Here is a 24549-nt window from a genome sequence, read left to right on the forward strand (position 1 = left end):
TCGGTAATGCTCGAGTGTCGATATGAGTAGAGGTATAGCACCAAGGACTACGCCCACTATCTCGACACCAGACATCTTCGCAAGCCTTGCCAGAAACTTTGGGAGGAACCATAGATATTCCCATGTTTTCAGGAACTCAGAACTGTTAAGTTTCATTCCCACATGAGGTTGGTCCTTCATCTGACCCCTCTTCCTTATTCGCACGCAGAGGGGAGATAAGCGCTCAACTGCCATAGGCCAGCTCGTCGTTGTGCCTTCTTCATGCATGCGGGGAAGCTTCCCACTGATCAATCGATGGAGGTTTTGATGATGAATTTAAGTGCACTCTCTTCCATTATCTCATGATTCAAAGTACTTCGCCAACCGCTTGATCAACATCATTGACGCAGCCTTCTTCCTCATACGGCATCAGATGCACATGTATCTACTGATCACTGCGTTTGGTTCAAATTTCATGACGATTGTGCTTCGGTACACACCAAGTCGGGTCTATCATGGCGCCAACGGTTGCAGAAACTGCCCTCAAAACCATTGCCTCGTTTGAAGAGTTACTGAAAACATGGGGTCGCTACAATGTCAGACCTTCTGTCGAGGCCGAGCTTCCGAGTTTCAGGAACAATCTGGCTCGATTGAAAGCATGGCACGCAGATTTAGCCGCTCACGGCGTCGCCGAATTGGACAAAGGCTATATAGACTACGGTCTACGCAGCGCGTCTCATATCCATCGCCAACTCCTTAAACTCCTAAACGGCCTTCAGGACTTGATCAGAGATGCCGAAAGCATAATCACCGGGACAAAGGTCCCATGGGATGAACTATACTCCGAAGAAGACCACCAGGATGATTATGTGGAAGAGCTACAGACAGAATTTCGACAGATTGCGAAAGAGGTTTGTGGAATTGTCGACTGTCTTCTAAGACTCCGTGTAGCCACTAAGGACCCCGCTCCCCACGATCGTATCATATCCTCCAAACATAGGGGCAGCCCAAGCGACGAGTCTTTTGATATAGATCTTGTCCGAAAGCTATGGGGTGGGATCGAGGGCTTTCTAGCTGAGCGCCTGGGCAAGTCAGTGTCCCGAAGAAGAGAGACACTGAGGCTGAGAAACAGCAATCAATCATCCTCGGCAGATTTGGCTCCATCTGCCAATCAGCAAAAGCCAGACTTGAGTCAATATAACGAAGAAACACCAAAAGAGTGGTCCCGAAGCGATACGGAATCTTCCAAAGCTTCAGCGAGAACAAGTCCAGACCAAGACCCTGCCTTGTTTAGGAATCCTTACGATACCTTGAACATGGTTGAATTTGAGGTCAAGAATATGCTTAACGGGTCGAAATTGGGTATATTTCAGTGCCCATACTGCAACACGGAGCTTATGTTAGGTCCCAGAGACCATGAAAGATGGATGTAAGTCGATCGACTTCATTACTACCAGAACAACCTTACCGGCTATGTAAATTGAATCAAGGCTGACCCAGAAACCCAAGATCACATGTGTTCAACGACCTGCAGTCATACATTTGCGTGTCTCCTGACTGCCTAATCCCAACTCAACAGTACTCGACAGAAGCTCGATGGATGCAACACATGCTAGGAAACCATTTAAGAACATATCGATGCCCGTTAGGTTGCGAGGAGACTTACCTAGACACGACTGCGTCAGCTACCCATGTTATTCAACAGCATCCGGATACAATCCCCCCAAGTCAACTAGATACCTTGGTCAGTCTCAGTTCTAGTCCAATGACAGATAAAACACCAACAGCATGTCCCTTTTGCTTAGAAATCATGAATTCTCCAGCGCAGTACCAATCTCATGTCGGCAACCACCAAAGAAAAGTGGCCCTGATCATTCTGCTAGGGGATGAGAGCCGATTGAAGATGCGCGTGAAGCCACAGCGACGTCGGGTAAAGAGTGAATGGATACGCGAACAAAAAAAGAGAAGAGCTCGTGATGAGTCAAGGCAGCGCCAAGCCCGCGAGGCTCGCGAGGCCGCAGAAGAGAAGTGCGGTGAGCGGCGAGATGGCGAAAGCCAACAGGATTATGAGAAGCGCATGAAGAATCGATGGCAGATTCTGTGGCAAGGTCGTGGCATGGTAACTGGATATCAATTCGCCAGATCTATCTCTGAGGCTAGCGAGGGCCAGGAGGGCAAGGCAACAAGGGGTGAGGGGGAAGGCCAAGTGTCTCCTCAGCACCCATCCGATTCATCCACTTCGCCCCCGCTGGAAAGGAAATGGGACCGCTCCTCGAGGGACGGTGGTAATCGCCGGTGAATTGGGGAGTCTGACGAGATCACAGTTCGTATGGCACGCATGCTCGCGATGATTTCTACTCATCGGACGAACAGGGGTGAAGCGATTCCGGAGTCGCAAAATTTTGATCAGTCGCACTGATGTTGATGAGCAATAGAGATGTTGCAGTAACCTCACAACGCTCGTCGAATCTGTACGTCCCAGCCGGTTCTGAAAAGAACGCGGTACTATCACCTGACAGAAGACAATGAAACTCTTTTCAATGTTAGATGTCATTCGGGAAGAAAACGCGACCTTGTTATTGCTGAGGTTTAACAGTGTCGCTGTGCTCCTTTGTTCGTCATCTGGGATAATAGCATATAAGTCTGCCTACTTTATTTAACAACTCTCTGATGAATTGAAAAGATGTGAGTACATTTCAGACACAGCCTGACCATGGAATTCCCGCGCCGTCCCTCCGAGCTGAAAGCAGACAGTGTAGCGAGTCTCGTATCGAAAGCAGAAGCTCTGTTCTCTGACGTGTCGTAGACTTACAAAGTTGGACCCCTCAAGGTCTTCTTGCATGGCCTTTTTCACACCGGATTCAAACTTAGGGATGAGCAGGCTAGATTCAAAGTCTGCCCGCAGAGTGACTGACTTGAGTGCAAAGATTACGAGATGTCGCGCTCCTTCCGTAAACAGCGACTGGACAAGGACCTCAAGACTTGAATTGAATAACTAGTCTGTGGAACTTTCATTCTCATCATCTCACTAGTCATGTATGCATTAAAGAGACTCCTTACGGGCAAGGTGCAAAATCCATCTTAACATTGTAACACATCCAACCGGGGTAAAGCCCGTAAATCATAGGGTGGAAGCCGCCAGGTCAGCTTCCAACGGCGCGACTATCTTCTCATATACGTCTTGTCGGAAAGCCTCATCGTTGAAATCCAGCTTGGACCGTCCAAACCCCGCGCCTATACATCGCTGGACCGCGGACACAAAGTATTCGCTATCTGCAGGCATCTCTTGCAATAATCTCTGCGCGACGAGCGCATCATAGTCAAAGTTGCGGGTCCCGTCTCCCGACATCTCGTACCGGTGTCGCAGTCTTTCGATAGTAGTGCCTAGCTTGAGCTCTAAGAGAAGGATTCCAAGCGAAAGCAGTGCGGGATTGCAGGCATCAGAATTCAAGGAAACATCCTCCCTAGCCTTTTCGGGAAATTCTTTCATGATGAAGGCCTGCCTATAATCAAGCAAAGACTGTGATTCGTTTTTGATGAAGAAGACGTCTTGGTTTGTCAGAATATTTGGTAGCCAAGGAGTTTGGTGAAGTTGGAGGAAACTTGAAGAGATCATCTTAGCCAGATGAAGTTTAGCCACGTAGGGTATTCCTATGCTGAGGGGGTCTTCCAGAATCTGTTTCAGCGACATCGCGGACCTCACATGTTGATTACTTGGTTGTGCCTTTGGGTATACGGCGAACTTCCAAGACTTCCCCGCGCTCTGATGAGATATCGTGCCATAAATATCCGTAGCGGCTTTTTCATGACCTCTTCGTAGCTCTGCACACAAGTTGACTTGTCTGGTGAGATTGATCGACCTGGAACTGAGATTAAGAGCAGGCATTGTGCTCATCGTCGCTCTTGCGATGGTCGGCTGTTCGATGCAAGTCGTAGTAATCGTTGATTGTCGCGATGAAGCAAAGCTTACGACTTTTCGCTTCGGTCGAGCAGGCGATTGGGGCGTTGGTGTTGTCTCCAATGTGTAGGTGGCTTGTGGTGCGGAGGCTCTGACGGTGACTTCTTCCCAGAGGTTTTGTTGACCAGGTTTCTCGGAAGTCGCTCGGCCGGTGTCGGTTTGATATGTCATGGCGAGTTGGAGCCCAATTTTCTCGATTATCGCAGCATCGTCCAGATCGTGGGTGGCATCCTCGGAATCGGGCGTGAGGTCCAGGTGGACTTGATGCCTGCAATCGCAGTCGCAGGATATGCTATTCCTCAGTGCAAAGTACATGTTTGCAGATACTTGACGTATCAAGCCAACCAGCCTTCCTTTGTATCGTTGTTTTCGGGCTGGTTCCATGTGTATGTTCGTATCGATTATGGACTCCAGGACCGTGATGTCTTTCCGGATAGTATCAATCGCATACTTGTATGTGGACTTGTTTAGAGCAAAGCTTGCGCGCTTGAACTCCTTTATTATTGTAGACTCCTCAGTCCATTTCGCCTTTCTTGAAGTTAGCGAATGTGGTATTTGGCTGTGAGCGAGAGCATTTCTCAACTTTTCCTTGAGCGTCAAGCCCGAGACATTGCTTGATATCATTAATGGCTGCTTCCATATCTTCCATGACATGTTGAAACGTGTCAAACGATCTGTAAAGTCGCGTCTTGATCTTTCTCTGCACTCCTTCTTGTTTCCATAGCGGACCGAATGGGTCTTCAATCATAAGCTCGAAATCGTTTGGCGATACCAGACAGGAGAGAAGCTTCTCGCAGACGTACTGAAGTCTGATATGCTCTGTCATCAGGTTCCTAATTAGGCCCCTCACCTCACGGTCATAATTGCGCCAGGTCCTCGTTGTCGCAATGACTCTCTTGTAGTCGTCGAAAGCCTTGGTAATGAGGGGAATGCTGCCTAGGACGAGACCGGCTATCTCGAAGCCAGACATGCTCGATTCGGCACTAATGGTGAGGATTTGTGTGGAAGTTTTGGAGTTTGCTGAGCAGGAAGTGGAAGAGAAGTGACGGGTCACAGTGCCGCAGTTGGCCCGGAAGCGCACCTCCATGGGATTGGCCAGCCTGATCAACACAGCATGATTTCATTGATTCATGCATAAGGCGGGGTCGTAATTTTCTCAAAGGTTAGGGACTTCCTATCTCTGTTGCCAAATATCTCATTCGATTGGGAACGTGACCCTAAGCGCTGCCGTGGAACATGCGCTCAGAGTCACGGCGCACATCCGCTCGTTGTCCTCCCGAACAAAGAAGAATGAACAATCACCCAACGCCTGCTACAGTAGTATGTTATAAATTGAATTCCCATAAATATCAGTCAGATGTAGCGTCTCTAAACTGATTCAACCTTCATCTTCCAAAATCAAATCCTTCATCTACGAGAAATGGCGCCCGTCATCAAGCACAATATGGTGGACAGTATCGCGAACTTGGTGTTGAAGGCGAAAGCTCAATTCTCCAATCTGCTGCAAATCGCCCAGGGCTCATCATCTCATCCTTCACCTCTGAAAATTGTCCGAAAGCTTGAGGATGAGCAGGTTAGGTTCAAAGTTTGGGCTGGAAACGTTGGCGCGCACAAAACCGACCGCTCCTCCCTTGAGTATCGACTCCGCGATACGTCGCAGTTAAGACTTCTTGTTCGGAAGCTCCTGACGGAACTTATCGAAAACATTGATGATGCTATCAAGGCTTTCAAGGACATGGAATCGCCACCAAGCACGCTCGATGGTAGCAGCCAGAGCCATGAGGACATAGTCGCAGAGCTTGACGCAATCATGGAAGTCTTTCCTGATATCATCAATTGTCTCATGCGACTCGTTATCATGATTCAGAACCCAACGCGATCGGACCGCTTCAGTGGAGCGAAGCTTACAGACACCACGGAGTATGAGCATTACGATATCCAACACGTGAGCGCAAAATTCGAGGGAATTGATGATCAGCTTGCGCAGCTCCTAGGAAAGGCAAACTCGAGGCGGCGTCAGTACTTCAAGTATAGGGAGGCTCATCACAAGAAGCTTTCGCATCTCATGGATGACCAGGCAGATACCAACAGGACGGAGATCCTACAGAGCACAGTGGCATCTTCTATCCCCGATTACTTGAAGCAACTTTCGCAGATTGATAAGTATGATGAATCTTTTTCAAGAGAAGAGATGGCTTCCGTGACCTCGTACGAAGCTTCATCCATAGGTGACCCACAAGCAAGATCAATCCCAGATCTTCCAAAGGAAGCATATGACGGACCATTTGAATGCCAATTTTGCTTCATGCTCGTGGAGATAAGAGACACTCATGCTTGGAGGTAGTTCACCATCCCATCACATACGTTAACTTTACCTTAGCTAACCTCCATCCCTAGACAACATGTATACGACGACCTACGTCCGTACAACTGCCTGGCCGAAGACTGCATTACGCCAGGTAGAGAGTTCGGCAAGAGACATCAGTGGATGGAACACATGCTGCAGCGTCACTTAAGGGTATGGCGATGCCCTTTCGATTGCGACCGTACCTTCAATTCTGCGTCTCAGTCTGCAGCACACTTGGAGACACAACATCGGAAGATGGTACGCGACGACCAGATCGACAACCTAGTTATGCTGAGTTCTCAACCCTTGGATGAGGGCGCGAAAGTTCCTTGTCCACTTTGTTTCGAGACCATGTCATCGCTGCAGAACTACCAACGTCATGTTGGTAAGCATCAACGGCAGCTAGCCTTGTTTGCCCTTCCCATCAACAATGATTCGGATGAAGATACCTCAAAGATTGGCAAGGCTACGGAGGAAAACTCAGGTTTTGACTCAAACACTGATTACTCAGAGAATGAGGACGAGCTAGAGCCTGAACTCTCGGCCGCGGAAAATTGGGAGCAACAGGTCGAAACGCCGCCAGAAGAACAGCGTGGGCACCAGCCAGCCCCATCAACCTCGAGTAGTCGAGCTTCATCACCTGTCAGAATGAACGAATACTTCGTGCCACAAGACGGCATAGATCGGGAGGTCATCACTACTGATGTCCGCCACCATCTCGGAGACGACGCCTCAGTGAGCCCTGGACATTATGAAGTAAGAAACCCCTTCGATAACCCCGAAAGCTTCATATTCGCGTTGCAGAACTAATTCTGAGGAAATCTTAAAGAACCCTCAAACGGGGCAGGTTACCCAGGGCTACCACATCACATCCTCCAGCAACTTAACAAACGTATGTCAGGTGAACAGATTGATCGGATCCCCCTATACTAATGATATTGTAGGACATGATTGACGATTTGAAGGCTGACTCTGCACGATGGGGAGCGGAGAGGCAGCGGCGAGCAGCACAAAGTCCTGCAGGTATGAGCAGTGGTAGGAAACCTGAATATCTGGAACGAGCTCACGCGTTTGCAGCCGAAACCTCGTCGCCTGATGGATCCCTTTCTTATCCCAAGCAATACTCCGGCCTTCCAGCGCCTGAGTATCAGACCGAGATAGAACAAGAAGCGTACAGCAAGGCGAAAGATTATTCCACGTCCGCGTTGATGCAAAAATATATAGAGGACACAGATGATCTTCAAGATCGGCTCAATACCGGAAGTCGAGATATCGAACAACAGCAAACTGAGGATATATTGCTTCTTCCGCCTCTTCGACCAAGAGTTATAATGGCATCCGGAAGTAAGCCAGTCCATCGCAAGGTCAAGCCCATTCAAGGCGATGCCGTCTTAGTGGACCACCTCGGAAACGGCACACAGCCAGATGTCGCCCAGGCCGACGCTCTAGAACCCCTAAACTCCAATAACAAGCCCGTCAAGTCGATTCCGGCAGCCTGGCTTCATGATGAGAGCGGCGCAGACGACAATTTGATGCGAGACTTCACCCCTAGGTACCCTCGACCTTTTGCAGGAAAAAGCGGGGTTTCCCGAGAAGAAGCGTACGAAGAGGCGGAACATGACGACCGGCATCGCAGAACAACTCTTGGTTTCTTGGACCTTGCCCAACGGAAGTAGGTGAGCTTTGGGATATAAAAGCAAGCAGGAAGCCCTGTGACTCAGACAGGTTCTGGACGACATGTTGATGTCTCTCAATACCCATGGCGCCTAGATAAGTAGATAGTTAGGTGATTCGTATGCAGGACAAGTCAGCATAATTAGACAACTCTTCTTCCGTCTTCCGACAAATCGGGGCCGCACAAGTCGGTCAACCCGGATTCTACATTGATGGCTATGAGTTACACCATCAACTATCATATACTTAAGCGCGTCATCGATTTGTCTGGGGGCCAGAAGGGCCGAACAGGCTTTAAGTGATTGTTCCTGCTAGCTTATTGTGCTTAAGAAGGCCATTAAGTCGTCAGTATGGAAAATGCCTGTCTCTTAGCAGGCACTATGGGGGATGCGGCGAGGATGTCATCCACGTAATCGCCCCGGGCTGCCTTTGGCGTCAAGCGTATCAAACTGACCTTTCATCCAGTGTTGGTAGCGTAGGGTAGGCAGACCGGCTCCATTAAAAAAACCAAACAGAAAGCCTCATGGCCAGATGATAAGACCAATCAAGTTAAAAATCTCGACAAAGAGTACTTTTCATTAAGTCCCCCAACGATATCACCTTCCACCCCTTAACAGGAGCTTCTTCAACTGCACGGAGACGACTGGGACCACGATGCCTCCCGACGCCACCCCTAGTAGTTTTGCCATGCAATATTGGAAAAAAGGGCAACACTGTCAGAACCAAAAACCCAGAGATGACAGCAACACTGATATTGATGAGCCATAGAGCTATTGCAGTGGCCTCACGATGATCAAATATTGTCTATGGGTGTATAATGTTATCGCAAATCTTCCAGCTTCAGCAATTCGATCAAATAACCCAGTTACTTCGAGTTCAATACCTATCTACCGCCTTTCTCAGGCAGTTTCAATGTTGGGGCTCTGGGAAATCATGGACTGCAGAGGTATCATGTCTTTCTAAATGGTCTAGACGCGTTCTTATTCGTGGCTGGAAGCATTGAGAGCAGAGTTGCAAGCTTAAAAAACCCTTGTAATCGTCAACTCTTCAGTCCACCTGGCCTCTCTTGAAGTCACATGTAACGAACAGGAGAACTTGACTTAGAAGGTGAGATTTTGCCCACTTTTCTTCAAGTATCAAGGCCAAGACGTCTCTTGAACCAGTTGGTGCTTGACATTACGTGCTGAAACGTGTCCGACGACTGGGAGAGAAGCGACGAGAAACAGCATCGTGGAATTCGCAAGTCTGAAGTCCACACCGCCGACTGGCTTTTTTGTGCATGAAGCGGGATCTTCGTTTGCCCAAAGAAAATGAAAGTCTGTTCAGTGTCACACGTGTGATTGAGGAAGGAAACGTGACCTCGTTGCCGCTGAACCTGAACAGCGTCGTGGATGTTTGCTCCTTTGTTCGTCATGTGGGACGCTGGCATATAAATCCGCGTCGCCAGCGTCAATCTCTGATGGCTTGGAAAAAAGCATCAACAGCAATCAGATACAGCCTTACCGGCCTACTACAGCCTTCATATTCACGCTGTCTCATCGAGAGGATGGTAGAAACTATCGCGAGTCTCGTATCGAGAGCGGAAGCTCAATTCTCTTACCTGCTAAACAATGACCTAAGCCCTGACACTGGTCTCTTGGTTTTCAAATTTCCCAAAGCTAGACCAACGCTTGAGGATGAGCAAGCTAATCTCAAGGCCTGGGCTAAAGTACATGAGATACACGATACCAACAGCCTTTCCCTCGAATGCCAGCTCCGCAATAATTCAAAATTCAGAGACTTTATTCGTCAGCTCTTGAAAAGCCTCCTTGACATCCTTGAGAGAATCAGAAAGGCTTTCAAGGATCTGCGGTCGGCATCAGGTACGTTGAATGATTGCAGCTCGAATCAAGAAGAAATCGTCTCATATTTTACTTAGACTTGATGGTGGACGATGATCCCGATATTTCCGCAGACATAGAAGTATTCGTAGAACGAATTCCTGACATCGTCAACTGTCTTATGAGACTTAACGACACGATTAAGGATCCAGGAGAAATGGACCGATACCTTAGCTATCATACAGATACCTCTGCATTTGAGGCATTAGCGACCCAGCACGTAGTCGACAAGTTCGAGGGTATCCAAGCTTATCTTGCACGGCGACTAGGGAAGGCTATATCGAGGCGGCGTCAGCATATCGAGTACAGGAAGGCTCATCAAGAGAGGCTTTTGCAATGTGTAGATGGCTAGATGGGTCACAACATGATGGAGGAGGTCCCACAAGATCCTGCGGCATCCTTCATTCCAGATCACCTGAACCAAGTCTCACAGACCAACATCTACCAGGACTCATCTTCAGAGGACGCTATCGGTTCAGTAACCTCCCAAAACTCCACGTCTACAGGGGCCCAGCGGTCGACGTCGATCCTAGACATGCCGAACGAGGGACTCGGCGGGCCATTCGTATGCCAAGTTTGCTATACACTCGTTGATATTCGAGACGATGTTACGTGGAGGTAACTGAAGTAGCCTCTGGAAACTCGATTGCCGCTGCTAATCATTCTCAGACAACACGTGTACGAAGACCTGCAGCCGTACAATTGCTTGGAAGAAGACTGCGAGACGGCAGGCTGGAATCTCGCTACAAGCAGAAAGTGGATGCAACACATGCGCAAAAATCACTTCAGAGTGTTTTATTGCATATTTGAATGCGGTTGCACATTCTCGTCAGCATCGGAGTGCAGCACGCATTTGAAAACAAAGCATTCAGATGATCTATCTTACTTTTCTGACGGCTACACCGACAGCATGATCAGGTCTTTTCCCATGGACGATGAAGTGGAACTCTCGTGCCCTTTTTGCTTCGATAAGATGCCCTTGATGGATTACGAATACCATGTTGGGAAGCACCAACGGGAGCTGGCACTGTTCGCCATTCCTAACATTGATGATTGGACTGAGGACAAAGAAAAGCTCAAGTGGTGGTCTACACTATGGACTGAGGATAGTCTTTCGTGGTACAAGGATCACGCGAGAATTGCGATAACGAGCCTCGGGCTTAAGAAAGTTTCAGAGTTCCTATTCGGCTCTGAGCCTGGGTATTTGGGCGATACGAAGTAGTCTTATAGCCAGTCAGCGGTGGCCGCTCTCGACAGAGACTCCTATCCTCACGCCCCGGCGAGCTGACAGAAGAGAGAGCTAGATGTTAATGCTTGAGAATTGTCGTGATTAAGACGGTTTGAACTTGGCACTGATGCTGATTGGCGACAACTATCGAGAAGCTGACATGCGAATGCGGTGACTGGAACAACGGTTTCGTTGGCCGTCTCTGAAAGGCGTTGTTTGTTTCGACAGGAGAAAACGTAAGGGGTCCGCAATGGCTGACGCCAACCACAACTTTATCTGGGGCGGGTATCGCATAGATCAAGCGGGCAAGCGCTGTGCGAGAGAATCGAACATGAAGGCCTTAGCACAGACGATAGACTCCTGATAAATACCAATCTCGACAAAGAGTACTTTTCATTAAGTCCCCCAACGACATCGCCTCTCACCACCCAAAAGGGGCTTCCTCAACTACCTCAACATGGAAACGACTGCTACCACGATGCCTCCCGACGCCACCCCTAGTAGCTTTGCCATGCAGATATAAAAAAGGGAACACTTTCAGAACCGAAAACCAAGAGATGACAGCAAGGCAAACAAGAAAGGGGTACGAAAAAGGCAAAAAGTGTTGTGGGGTATGTGTCATTACGAAGAAAGTGATTTTGGTTTCTGTGAAAATGTGTATTACAACGGTGGTGTGGACTGCCTCCCTTTTTTTGCGCTATGTAACCAGAATGTTGCTAAATGCGTCCGATATTTCGGATGGTGTTGGGGCTTGGAACTTTTCTTGCGTGAAGCCAGCAGCTAGACGGTCCTGCATAACCTTGAGGAGGACAGCAGGGACGCTCTCGTCTGTGGCGCGGATCGTGAGACGGATCATCTAGGCAGAGTCAGTAATCGTTACTAGTATGATACCAGGGGTACAAACAAACCTTGGTTCCGTAGTTCGGCTCAAGACGCATCAAGCAACCAAATTTGCCAGCCTCTGAGGTGTGCAGGACACTGGCACCCACGAAGTTCTTCGCGTTGGGGTCGACACCGTCAAGGACACGCCATCTGAAGCCCTCGACCGTCTGGCGTACAAAGAATTCGTTCAACTCTCTATCCGACTTGCCAGGAGACAGACCAAAGATCGCTTGGGCCTCACGTGGGGCACCGCCGATCTGCTTCCATCGCCTGAAGAAGTCATCGGCGGAGAGATCTGCGGGATCCATGAACTTGTGTGCGGTAAGAGGGAGCTTGAGGGTGACAGCCTGCAAAGCACCAGCAAGGTAGCTGATACGTATCGTCGGGCTCTTGTCAAACACCTTCTTTGACTCGAACATGATGACCTGCTGAGACTGCCCATTCTGATAGATCGTGCTCTCCGGGAGGTTCTTCACGTCCCATGTCAGCTTGCCCTTTTCGTTTTCGTCAAGATCCAGTGTTGTGGTGAACGACCCCAGTGCTGTAGGGGTCTTGTTCTTGAAGTACAGGATGAGACACGCCATCTGTCCTCTGTACTCGGAACGCACACCGACTTGGAGTTGTCCATCCTCATACAACACGCCCTCACCCTTCAGCAGGAGCTTGTTGTATCCAACCTCCCAGTTAGGAGACAAGTGGGCGGCACTGGCCAGGTTTGGTGCCTTCGTCTTGGGTTCGGCAGGTCCGAGGTTGTTCATGTCCAAGCCGGCCAGATCATTCACACCGTTGCCGTGGCCATTTGTTCCGTTCGTGCCTCCATTGGCCGCGTGATGGCCATTTGTATTTGTGCTGAAGGTCCTCTTGAGGCCACCCTCCTTGGCCATCTTCATCTCTGCCACATCTGCATTCGCATCCTTGCCACCGACAATCCAAGTTCTCTTATCGCTAGTGTTGGCATGCTTCTGATGCACTCTGGCAAGCAGTGCGGATTGTCGTTCGGAGAATGGTGGCATTTCGTCGCATACAGTGCGGAGAAGGTCGTCTGTCGGCAGTGTGGCGAGCGTCAGGTACTCGCATGCTCTTTGCTGAAGCTCAGAGTCGAGCGTGTGGCTGAAGACCTGGAATGCCTTGAGAAGCTGGGGCTTGATTTCGGGGAAGAGGTTGACAAATTTGACGTAACATGAGAGGATCATGGCTCTTGTACTTGATGAGCAGGCGGCGACCTTGCTCTGAAGAGCCATGAACTGCTCAATGGGGCTGCACTTGGGCTGGTCGGCGATGAGATGGCCGAATTCGCCCAAGATGTAAGCTCCGATCTTTACCAGAGTCTCGTGGCAGTGATCCGACTTGACGTACTGCAAGGAGTGCTGAGCCGCATAAACCTGCAGCTCCTCGTTGTTCGTCACAATCTGAATGACACGCTGCCACACCTCATCGCTGACATGATCACCAGCCATAGCAATCAAACGCAGCGAAATGTCCACGTACCACTGAACGTCAGTGGCATATCGCTCAGTCAAGATAGCAATCTTCAGCACCATCTCCTCTCTTATGGCGAAATCGGCGTTCTGGAGGTAGTGGAGAAGTTCGCCGACAATAACTTGGGCATTGGACGAGTCGCACATGCTGTAGAGAAGGTCGAGACCTTTCCTCCGCACGCTGATATCTCTGTCCTTAAGTGAGCCAAGAATGACGTCCTGGTGCTGCTTGATCGGTTCCAGGGTCTCGATGCGGGCTGCCAAATGCGTCATCGCCTCCAAACCCAAGTAACGAACGTTGGTTTCTCTTGAGGTCAAGAATCGGCCCAGACGAGATGAGATCTGCTTCAATAGGGCTTGCTCGTTGTCCAAGTGAATGATGAGGTTAATGGCTTCGAAGAGCACGGCGTTCTGTGCATTGTTCTGCTGGACGTTCTTCGTTTGCTCCATCGCGAGGTTCAGAATCTTCTGCAACGACTCTCGGATCATCTCGCGGACGTGAGTGTCATCTAAGGCGATTAGCATGTGCTAGCTGGACTGTTTCTCATGTGTAACTCACCTGAAGGAGGGAAGTACTGCAGTAGACGCAGAAGCTTGACCTGGAGCCAGGGGCAAGGGACCTTGTAGTAAAGGTAGTCCGGAGTGTACTCCCCGTCAATGACTATCCTCTTAATCCTTGCTGTGGCCTTCGCATACGCCCCCTTGTACGCATTTGCATTATCCTGGGCAAGGGCCATGACAAGAGACGTGACAGACAGAGCTACACCGACATCTACGTCATCCAAAAGCGATATTATGCGCTCGGCCCATTGCGGCTGGACAATATCGGGGTTCTTGCGGTATAGACGGAGGAGCGTGAGTGAGGCCTTCTTCTTCACGAACGCCTTGGATGTTCTGGGTCGCTGCTGTTAGTCACTGGCCTGATACTCAGGGGTCAACCAAACGTACGGCGAAATCAGAAGCCTGTGAACCTCTCCGCTCAGGGCCTCTCCCATTTCTCTGCCACCGACGTTGGCAATTGCGTGGAGAGCCAGACAGTTGAACAGCTCATTGTGGTCCAGCAGGTCCTTCCTTATACTGTTGACGACCAGGTGCAGCAGCTCATGCTTCTCGTGGAGAAACAGGGTCATGGCGAGGTATCCAATCTGCTTCTCCGAGTACTTGTTCGCCGAGATGAGGTTGACGGCCTCGAGGTGGCCAAAGTCGACGTTCCATCCGAGGATGTAGATGTAGAGGAGCTTTATGGATTGTCAGCACGAAACACCAGCCAATGCAGCTCAGGACAGTCCGTACCTTGCACACGTATTTCTTCTTGTGATAACCGCTCAGGTTGCCATCTGCAAAGGGGTTAGCACAACAAGATCGCGCCGACCGACCGCCACCACGGATTCGTACCCTTGAACTTTTGTCTACACGTGGGAACTCTTGTTAGTACTCCGTCGCAAGACAGCGTAGTATGACATGCCGGGAGGTGCGTGCTCACCGAATGTTGGCCAGCTCCTTGTTGATTCTCTTCTCTTCCAGCTCCCTAGCTCTTGCGTTTCTCAGGTCGGCAATGAATTGCACCAGCCCTCGCATGTTCGAGTTGTTGCTCGTCGAGCGGCCGAGGAAGCCGCTCGCGGAGGACGACATGGCTGCGGTGGTTGCCGGGTTTGACGGGTAATCTGTTTAAAGCTGTCTCCTCTGCCCTCTGAAATGCCTTCCCCCCTTCTGCGCGGGATGAACGGTGTTGAGCTGGAGGATGTTGTTGGACTCGCTACGGGAGTTTCGTAATCGAGCGGCGCGGGTGTGGAATCGATGGACGGTGTGTATTTGGCGTCGGGTCGTATGTTGTTGTCTGCTCCGGTGCGAGCGTTGGGCAATCACTCCATACGCGCGCGAGGGGTCCTTTCTTTTCGTATTTCTGCTCGCTTACCCCAGCTGGCCACTGATTGCTGCGTGGAGTTTTGGGGGAGATCAACGGTCGGATCGGTGGACGGCGGGATTGTGGACTCGGCGACTCGAACTCGAAACCGGCCGGCAAGTGCCGCTGCGTGTCTTAGCAATGCGTTCCCGTTGAGTAATGAAGACGCAACCAGGGGGTTATCGACAATGGACAGAAGCTGATGGTTGACTCGAGATTGAGTTCGGCCTTGTAAGGATTTCGGTGTCGATTCGCGATGTTGCACTGGGCGAAAGTGGGAAATGGGAAACGAAACTCCAAGGAAAGGGGTTCGAGGGGCTTTCGCGGGCTTGGGAGAAAACGACACTTTAGAGAAGCCCGGAAGGCTTGGGATTGGGAATGCAGCCAATGTGTGGAGATGGGCCACCTGCACATTGGACATCTGAACGGGCCCGTCAAACCACTCCGAGGTACCTCTGCTTGTACTTCTTTACAGGCGATGTACCTCTCACATCAGCGACAGCATCCTGGATGTCTACAACACGCAACACGGGCATCAATAGCTGCTGCGAGTTGGACGTCAGGACCGTCAGGTAAGTGTCCCAGCGCCTATCAGGTGCTTGCTTGTCACACTTGTCCCCCATAGACTGGGCTCTTCACGGGCGGCCTTGCTGTGCGCGCAGTGTGCCCGCTGCTTGAAGACTGGGCGCGTCAGGGGTGTTGCAAGGTACTTCCATCGACCTATTTCTCAAGCCATTGAACATGCTCCCCATTGCTGACTGATGAATTTGGGGAGAGGGAAACTCAAGAGGGGACTTTGACCGGGGGGCACGCACGCTACGGGCCCGTGCAGCAGCGACACCTTCCCCCCGTCAGAAAGGTACGTACATACAGCTACGCGCTAAACTCGTTAGGTTCCCGTCAATTGGCAAGCTCCAAAGTGTGCTGACAAGCCGAACCAAAGTGCTGCATCATCGAAGTTGCTGAAATTCCCATGCAGAGGGAAAGAGCTCCCCTCCCGTCTGTCAATCCATAATAAGAAAACCTTCTTTTGTTCAACAAAAACCCAAATCCTACCACATACCACAGCCGCTGCTGTCGTTTCTTTGTTCTCCTGCAGGATTGTCAATTCCTAGAAGTCACACAAACCTTTCTCCCCATGTCCGTCTCCGCGCTCCGGTGCAGATATGCGACGCCGGTGATGAACTCCACGATCAGACGGGTGGTGTGCCTCGCCGCCGCACCGAGCTCCCGGTTCTTCGCCGGAGCCCCCTCCACAACCACACGCCGGTCCTATGCTATAACATCCGGCGGCGGCTCTGCTGCCTTTCAGGTCTTCAACCGTCGCACAAAATGGCTGCAGAAGGAGCGCGTAGCATCGAATCCCGAGGCCAGCCGGCAAGCAGACTACCTCAAGGATGAAGTCGCAAACCGGCTGTGCGAGAGGTTACTGGTGAGAGCATCACCACCACCACAACCACCACAATTATGAACCCCCTTCCCCAGAACATTGCTTCACGGCAGACCTCGACTTGACAGCATTCACAATGGCCAATGCCTCTAGAGAGAAATCAGACACTAATACATTACTCTCCAACAGGACATCAAACGAAGCTTCCCCCGCGTCCTCGACCTAGGCGCAAACTCCTGCAACGTAGCCCGCGCCCTCACCCGCGAGAACCCAGACCCGGACCCCTCCAAACCAATCTCGGAACCCCTCGCCACCCGCATAGGCGAGCTCGTCGCCGCGGAGTCCTCCCACGCCCTCCTCCACCGCGACGCCGACCTACCCTTCAACAATGACATCTCCATCACCCGCACCGTCCTCGTCGACGAGGAACACGTCCCCTTCGAGCCCGCCTCCTTCGACCTCGTCCTCTCCTCCCTATCCCTACACTGGATCAATGACCTCCCCGGCGTCCTCACGCAGATCAACAACGTCCTCAAGCCCGACGCCCCCTTCATCGGCGCCATGCTCGGCGGCGACAGCCTCTTTGAGCTGCGCACTTCTCTTCAGCTCGCCGAGCAAGAGCGCCGCGGCGGCATATCCCCGCATGTGTCTCCCCTCGCCGACGTCCGCGACGTGGGCGGCCTGATGCAGCGCGCCGGCTTCAAAATGCTGACGGTCGACGTCGACGACATTGTCGTGGACTACCCCGACACCTTTGCGCTGATGCAGGACCTGCAGGCCATGGGCGAGGGCAACGCCATCCTCGGCAGGGAAATGGGCGCCATCAGGAGGGAGGTGCTGCTGGCCAACGAGGGCATCTACAGAGAGCTCCACGGCAACGAGGACGGGAGCATCCCCGCCACGTTTAGAATCATTTACATGATCGGGTGGCACGAGGGCGCCGACCAACCCACGGCGCTGCCGAGAGGAAGCGGTGACGTGAACCTCAAGGACATCTTAGAGTCCAATTAGACATGATGTCGCACCTGGCACATTTGTAAGAAATCAACTGTAAAACTTGTAAACCAGTCAAAACAAAAATATTCTATGGCTTTCATTCGTCGGCACGCCCAGTCTTTTTCTAGTTTGAATTCGTCAAAAAAAGACACGCCCAAAAGTCCCGAGCATGCCCATACTCGTCATGAAGTTCATTACACCCCCTTTTTTCTTTTATTCTTCCTCATCTGACCTGCACCTTAAACCCGTCTCCAATCCGTCATGACACGGCCAATAGTTCCCAACCCAGCCACGTCGACAACCTTCTCGTGCCAGCTAAGCAACACGCTCATCGCACTACCGACGTTCTCGTTGGTGGCTCCCGGGCGACCGCCCATCTGGCTGAACCCGCTCGGCGCAGCCTGCGGCGGCGGCGACCTCAGTCCCCCGGAGGCCGCGGAGCCGGCCATGCCCTTGTAGATGTACTTCATCAGCACGTCGAGGAGCTCGGGTCCGCCGGCGCCGCCGTAGATGGACTTGAGGAGGGGCGTCATCTCGGACGCCTTGATGGATTGGAGGACCTCGGTGATGGTCTGGAGGTGGGCATCCTGTTTGTGAGGTAACTCGATTAGCAACTTCTCGGGCTCCATTCAAATGTCAAGGTATCAAAAATCTCGGGGTCTTAAATCTCACCTTGGCGCCATCAGGTCCATTGTACACAGGAAACTCCAAACATCCCCTCAACGCCCCCTCAGCGTCCCCGCCGCGGAGCAACTGCCGCACCTGGCCCGCGAGCTGCCGGACCTCGTCCTCGCCAATCTCGGGCTGCGGCGGCCGCAGGGTGTTGGTGTCAAAGTTGCACGCCGAGTCCTCCTGCAGGGCGTCAATGTTGATGGTCCGCCAGGCGTCGCTGAGCGAGGCGGCGTTGAGCTCCCGGTGAATGGACATTGTGGGTATGGTCGCTCGCTACGCCGTATACGCAAAGGGGTCGGTTCGGGTATCGGTAGGTAAGGTTATGTTTACGGCAAGATTTCTATATGCCGTCGGTCGCTGGTGTGGTTGAAAGTAGGTAGCTTCGTCGGATTGCTCTGCGCAGGAACTCTCGTCTTGCGTCAGGTAAGGTCGGGGAGGTGAGGTAAGGTAAGGTAGCCGCATGCTCATGGTGGGGAGTTGGCTCGGTGTGGATGATGTGGGGTTCACTGAGGCGGTGCGTCTGGCTGACGACGTTGGTCCGTGCCATGGTTCATTCGTGCCAACCCGCTGCAGACTGGATCTTGGCCATCAAAAGCCTCCATGTCACTCATCGTGGGTCCATGCCGACTCATGTGTTCAGCACTCGTAGCCATCGCATTGTTCGTCGGAGAATGCAAATAGAAATAACGATTCTGTAAATGATGAATATCTCGCGCACATCGCCCGCAAACACAAGAACATCACTGAGACATGGCATGTGTAGAAACTAATAATTGCATGCCATTGTCTAGGTCCAAAAGTTGCCCCATCTCACACTCTCGTGCCCCCTCATACGTATACACAACGTCGACTGGTTGTCCTACTACGCTGCCGACTTCTCGGGAATATCAAGCACCCGCATTTGGCGTCCCCGCTTATGCGTCAATCAGGTTCTCCTCGTTTTGCTGCACCTGCTGTCTCTGCTTGCCCTTGTCCTTGGCCTCCTTGGCCGCACGCTGGTAGAACTCGTTGAGAACCTTGCCGGGAATACGGTTGAGCAAGTCCTTGGGGTAGAGACGGAGCAAGCTCCATGCGAGGTCGAGAGACTCGTAAATGGTGCGAGCCTCGTACTGGCCCTGGTTGATGAACTGGCGCTCAAACTTCTCGAGGAACTCCAGAGAAAGCTTGTCCTCAGCTGACAGAGCCTCCTCACCGACGACTGCCTTCATGGCAGCAGCGTCACGACCGATGGCGTACTTGGCGTAAAGCTGGTTGGAAACATCGCCGTGGTCCTTGCGGGTCATGCCCTCACCAATGGCAGACTTCATGAGACGAGACAGAGACGGCAGAACGTTGATGGGCGGGTAGATACCACGGTTGTAAAGGCCTCTGTCGACGAAGATCTGACCCTCCGTAATGTAACCCGTCAAGTCAGGAATGGGGTGAGTGATATCCTCGTTGGGCATGGTCAAAATGGGCACCTGGGTGATGGAACCGTTGCGACCCGCCACACGACCGGCGCGCTCGTAAATGGTGGACAAATCAGTGTACATGTAACCGGGGTAACCACGACGACCCGGGACTTCTTCACGGGCGGCTGAGACCTCACGAAGAGCGTCGCAGTAAGCGGACAGATCGGTAAGAATAACGAGAACGTGCTTCTCGAGCTGGTAGGCGTAGTATTCGGCGGTCGTAAGCGCGAGACGAGGAGTGATGATACGCTCGATACTGGTATGGTTGTCAGTCTGCGCATTCCTTTACGGTACATTCTGATATCAAAACTCACGTAGGATCGTTGGCAAGGTTAAGGAAGAGGGTGACACGCTCCAAAGAGCCGTTCTCCTCGAAATCGCGGGTGAAGAATCTGGCGGTTTCCAAGTTGACACCCATGGCACCGAAGACAATGGAGAAGTTCTCCTCGTGGCCGTCGTGGACGCCCTTGTTGGTGACACCCTGCTTCTGGACCAAACTGGCCTGTCTGCAAATCTGGGCGGCAATTTCGTTGTGCGGAAGACCAGACGAGGAGAAAATAGGAATCTTTTGTCCACGGGCGATGGAGTTCATGGTGTCGATGGCAGAGATACCGGTCGAGATCATCTCCTCGGGGTATTCCTACAGCGTGTCAGAACTCAAGACCATTATGTGATATTTGGGAGCGTCACATACACGGGAGAAGGGGTTAATGGGACTGCCGTTGATGTCGAGGTAGTCCTCAGCAAGGACCTTGGGGCCCTTGTCGATAGCTCGTCCGGAACCGTCGAAGATACGACCCAACATGTCCTCCGACACACCAAGCTTCAAGCTCTGGCCGGTGAACTCGACTTTCGTCTGGCTAGAGTTTTAGCGCTCGTCATATTTGTCGAGATGCGATGATCTCATACCTTCTTAACATCGATGCCTGATGTTCCCTCAAAGACCTGTTTCCATCGTCAATCGGTGTTTCTCGTGTGATCGCTCGTTTTCGCATACCTGGACGACGGCTCGGTCACCTATAGATGTTCGTTAGCACGCAGGTCATTGGGCAGAGAAGTGACGTTATGTAAATACCTCGAGCCTCGAGAACCTGACCCTGTCTGTTGGTTCCATCGGGCAGGGTCAGGGAGACAATCTCGTTGTATCTGGGGAATTTGACCTAGACGTAGAGTCAGCGCCTAAATCCTATAATTCGCTGGCGGCAACTCCAGCGCGACTGGGCGACGACGCACATTCTCGAGGATGACGAGGGGTCCGTTGACACCGCCGACGGTGTTGTACCGAATTCTCGGCACGATGGAGTAGGAGGGCTCCCGCGGGTCACTCATTGCTTCTGACTATCAGCGAGACAGCGCCGGATTAGAAGACAATGCGTGTTGGGTCGGAGGGGGGGCGATTAGGAAGGGCGTGGGCGGGCGGATTGATGGAGACGATGCGAGGCGCTGCGATGTACGTAGCTGGAGGAGGTTGGCAGGTCGGTGCAGTGTCGTCGAATGCACTGCACTGGAGCTTGCTTCGTCTTGGTGGAGCCCGCTCGGCAAGCTGAGGTGGCGCCGATAAGATCACTGGTGACTGGGGGGCGCGGGCCTTGGACGCCTGGGAGCTTCCCAGTGTGCCATTATCGGTCTCAGTGTCAGCTTGGGCGCTAGCAGTCACGCATTGTGGCAGTGACATCACATGACTGCCCGCACTCCAACCTGAAGGTACGAGGTACCTCACCTTCATCCAATGCGTCTGTCCTGGGCATCTCATGGCAGAATGGATTTATGCGATGGTACATATCAAGACGAGAACTGAAGAAAGCATCTCAAACTCCAATTCAATTCTCAAGAAACTCAAGACTACGCTGTCGCCGCTTCACGAGATCTGGCGCCCAAAACGGCCTTTCCAACAGTGCTATCGTTGGCCTTGCTCAACTCGCCCGTGATCCAAGCACCGATATCCGACATGGCATCCAGATCAATACCAGTGTCCATACCCAGGCTCTCAATAAAGTAAATCATGTTTTCCGTAGCCACATTGCCAGTCGCACCGGGGCTGTAAGGGCATCCTCCAAGACCGCCAACACTGCTGTCAAACGTGCGGATGCCATGTTCCAAAGACACAGCCGTGTTAACTAGAGCCTGGCCGTACGTGTCGTGGAAGTGCATCGCGATATCCTCGTTGCGGATTCCCGCAGCCCTCATGCAGTTCAACAGCTCCTTGGTCCGGGGAGCGGTTCCCATGCCGGTGGTGTCGCCCAGGGACACCTCGTCGGCGCCTGACTCCAGCAGTTCCGTCGAGATCTCGGCGACCTTGTGCGGGTCAACGTCGTACCCCTCAAAGGGGCAGCCGAGGACCACAGAGACGTATGCGCGAACGCGGAGGCCGGCCGCCTTTGACTCGCGAATGACCTCGCGGAAGCGGTCTAGTGACGTCGCAATATCGCAGTTGAGGTTCTTCTTCGAGAAAGATTCGGTCGCTGCCGCGAAAACGGCAACTTCGACGGCGGGGGTCGAAGCATCAGTTGAGGGCTGGAGTTGTGATGCGAATGCGCCGGGGTATTTGGCCAGCAGCGCCTGGGCGTTCTGCAGACCCTTGATATTCGGTGCGAGGAATGAGTATGATGTTTGAGCTGGAGAGGAGACCTTTCGGGTGAGGAGGTGCTCGAGAATTTCGCTTGAATTGGCCATCTGTACCCGTTCAACCGTCAGTAACACTGATCCCAAGATTCATCAGGCCACTTGGGTAAGCTTACCTGGGGAACCCATTTCGGCGAGACAAAGGAGCCGCCTTCAATTGTAGACACACCAGTCTTGGCGAGCCTCTCAATCAGCTCGATCTTGGTCGCAAGGGGTATCGTCTTCTTCTCGTTCTGGAGGCCATCGCGAGGACCGACCTCGACGAGCTTCACATAGTTGTCGCGGGGCGGCTGCTGGATGGGACCACTGGCGGTTGCGAACGCTCTCGCCGGGCGGATCTGAGCCTTTCGGCACGCCCTACAGATTGATGGGCGCAGGGCAAGCATTTCGAAGTTGAATTGATTGAGGAATGGCAACGAGGGGTCGATCGGCAAGTTACAGAGGCCTTGGAGAAGAGCTGGGGCATGGGGAGCTTGGCCGCATATCGTCGGCTTCCACAATGCCTCGGCCATTGACGAGTGGGACCGCCTGGCGGCAGCTGGTCACCCAATCGTGTTAGTCCAAGGTCTCAAGCGCAACTTCATTCCTACATCTCAGTGGCATAATGTTGTACTGCAGAAGAATACAAACTTCTACTATCTCCCAATTGCCTTCGTTTGTTTCTTAAAGTTTGCCTCGTCTCTCGATATGAATCAAAATGGGAGATTAGACAAGGACCTTTCGCGCTCAAGATTGGCGTACACCATTTAGCCGTGATCCTGAGATGCAACTGGGCGGCACAGCAAGCAGAGTGTAATGTATTGGACTGAGTGCGGTTCCCCCAGGCAGTCTAATAGTCTCATGGTCATTCTAGATGTCTGGGTTTCATTCAATAATTGGGTGCGCGCGTGGCGAGCTGCGCCGTAGGGGGCAACTTACCTCTCGAGGCGTCTTGTAGCAAGCTAGTCATTATACGGGAGCCTTCTCCGAAGCTCTACGTGCATTTTCCTTCTTCTCATGCTTCAAACCTCCGCGCCCACGATGAAACGATTCAACACTTCAGGAAAGGGGACTTTCCTGCCTCTCCTCGTCCTCTTCACGTGGCTCATGCCTCAACTTGTCTCGGGACAGACAGCGATACAGACGCAGTCGGTGCCCGGTATCCTGCCCACATTGGCCGGGCCATCCAAACCGCGGATCACCCCTTGGGACGAGGAGTGTACCACCAGAGGCCTAATAAGGTCATGGATGTAAGATGTCTCCCAACTTCCTCAGTCATCAAGAGCGAGTGACTAACAAAGCTACACAGACTCTACTCCTCTTGCACAAACTCCGTCCTGCTGGACCAGTTCTGGTCGGAAAGCTGCGCACCGTACAAAACCCGAACCCTCAAGGACAACGATGCATCGGACGCCGTCGGAGTCTTGACCGATTGCTTATGTCAAGCACATCAGAGTATCGCGCGGTGAGTATTGCTCCCATTCTTCGACTTTATACGATGTGTAGCGAAGTAGTAGATATACTCATGCCTAAACTAGCGTATGCTTGCGTCTTGTTTGTCCATCCCAGGCAGAAAACCTGTACACCAAGCAACTTCTCGAGGGTGTCTGCCCTGGTGTCTCCGCTGCAGTCAACTTTTCTTATCCGTTCCAGACTTCGGCCACCACAACCGCCGAGGGAACTGCAAAAGCTACTTCGAGGGGCAGCGGTCCCGATGGTGCTGCGGGTGCGTTGAGAGCTCCAGTGGCCTTTCCGTTTATAGCTGTCGCCATTGGCCTGTCTTCGTCCTTGCTATGAAATAATTAGATGCTGCTGGAAGGAGTCGGTTCGATCTAACATCAGCACAATCGTCATGACTTCAATCGCGTTGATTCAGCATTTTTCATCCTTTTATCTTTCAGAAGCACACATTCCACTGCGACTAGCCATAGCGCTACATCTTTTTGACAAGTGACGCCATGTCATAATTCCATGTCAATTTAATTACACGTAGCTTGACTCATCTACTCAGATCTCAACATGTCGCACCGTAGATGAGAACGTAAACATCTCTTTCCGCGATCCAAAGAACACCCACATCGTGCTCATTTTGGCGACTGCAGAGTCTTCA

The 24549-nt window shown here is 52.0% G+C and overlaps 7 protein-coding genes across 7 annotated transcripts; 2 read left to right on the forward strand and 5 right to left on the reverse strand.

Annotated features, from left to right (window-relative positions):
- Nucleotides 1-3100: 3100 nt before the first annotated feature.
- Nucleotides 3101-4937, reverse strand: HER10_EVM0004441 (uncharacterized protein; the record flags this gene model as incomplete). The annotated part of the gene is made up of 2 exons (XM_035474085.1): nucleotides 4521-4937; nucleotides 3101-4465 (listed from the first exon to the last, which is right to left on the reverse strand). The coding sequence occupies exons 1-2, from the start codon at nucleotides 4905-4907 to the stop codon at nucleotides 3101-3103; spliced, it is 1752 nt and encodes a 583-aa protein (XP_035329217.1). The 5' UTR covers nucleotides 4908-4937.
- Nucleotides 4938-5122: 185 nt separating this feature from the next.
- HER10_EVM0012996 (uncharacterized protein) lies at nucleotides 5123-7960 on the forward strand (the record flags this gene model as incomplete). Its single annotated transcript, XM_035482370.1, has 3 exons — nucleotides 5123-6277; nucleotides 6335-7040; nucleotides 7229-7960. Exons 1-3 carry the CDS (start codon nucleotides 5358-5360, stop codon nucleotides 7958-7960), a joined length of 2358 nt encoding a protein of 785 aa, XP_035330271.1. The 5' UTR covers nucleotides 5123-5357.
- A 3082-nt stretch (nucleotides 7961-11042) lies between these two features.
- HER10_EVM0010303 (uncharacterized protein) lies at nucleotides 11043-15680 on the reverse strand. The gene is made up of 7 exons (XM_035479767.1): nucleotides 14910-15680; nucleotides 14822-14835; nucleotides 14720-14763; nucleotides 14375-14664; nucleotides 13986-14320; nucleotides 11975-13935; nucleotides 11043-11922 (listed from the first exon to the last, which is right to left on the reverse strand). The coding sequence occupies exons 1-7, from the start codon at nucleotides 15056-15058 to the stop codon at nucleotides 11764-11766; spliced, it is 2952 nt and encodes a 983-aa protein (XP_035329965.1). The 5' UTR covers nucleotides 15059-15680; the 3' UTR covers nucleotides 11043-11763.
- Nucleotides 15681-16167: 487 nt separating this feature from the next.
- Nucleotides 16168-18824, reverse strand: HER10_EVM0008152 (ARP2/3 complex 16 kDa subunit). The gene is made up of 2 exons (XM_035477684.1): nucleotides 18388-18824; nucleotides 16168-18302 (listed from the first exon to the last, which is right to left on the reverse strand). Exons 1-2 carry the CDS (start codon nucleotides 18640-18642, stop codon nucleotides 17955-17957), a joined length of 603 nt encoding a protein of 200 aa, XP_035329704.1. The 5' UTR covers nucleotides 18643-18824; the 3' UTR covers nucleotides 16168-17954.
- HER10_EVM0011399 (methyltransferase) lies at nucleotides 16468-17730 on the forward strand (the record flags this gene model as incomplete). The annotated part of the gene is made up of 2 exons (XM_035480832.1): nucleotides 16468-16761; nucleotides 16909-17730. The coding sequence occupies 2 exons, from the start codon at nucleotides 16468-16470 to the stop codon at nucleotides 17728-17730; spliced, it is 1116 nt and encodes a 371-aa protein (XP_035330090.1).
- Nucleotides 18825-18997: 173 nt separating the features above from the next.
- On the reverse strand, nucleotides 18998-21343 carry HER10_EVM0008357 (V-type ATPase). Its single transcript, XM_035477882.1, has 7 exons — nucleotides 21072-21343; nucleotides 20914-20998; nucleotides 20836-20855; nucleotides 20748-20783; nucleotides 20533-20694; nucleotides 20153-20478; nucleotides 18998-20094 (listed from the first exon to the last, which is right to left on the reverse strand). Exons 1-7 carry the CDS (start codon nucleotides 21165-21167, stop codon nucleotides 19302-19304), a joined length of 1518 nt encoding a protein of 505 aa, XP_035329729.1. The 5' UTR covers nucleotides 21168-21343; the 3' UTR covers nucleotides 18998-19301.
- A 309-nt stretch (nucleotides 21344-21652) lies between these two features.
- Nucleotides 21653-22901, reverse strand: HER10_EVM0005090 (uncharacterized protein). Its single transcript, XM_035474715.1, has 2 exons — nucleotides 22577-22901; nucleotides 21653-22511 (listed from the first exon to the last, which is right to left on the reverse strand). The coding sequence occupies exons 1-2, from the start codon at nucleotides 22844-22846 to the stop codon at nucleotides 21681-21683; spliced, it is 1101 nt and encodes a 366-aa protein (XP_035329298.1). The 5' UTR covers nucleotides 22847-22901; the 3' UTR covers nucleotides 21653-21680.
- Between the last annotated feature and the right edge of the window lie 1648 nt (nucleotides 22902-24549).

Source organism: Colletotrichum scovillei (assembly GCF_011075155.1).
Source record: "Colletotrichum scovillei strain TJNH1 chromosome Unknown Contig00009, whole genome shotgun sequence".
In the NCBI taxonomy this organism is placed as follows: Eukaryota; Fungi; Ascomycota; class Sordariomycetes; order Glomerellales; family Glomerellaceae; genus Colletotrichum; species Colletotrichum scovillei.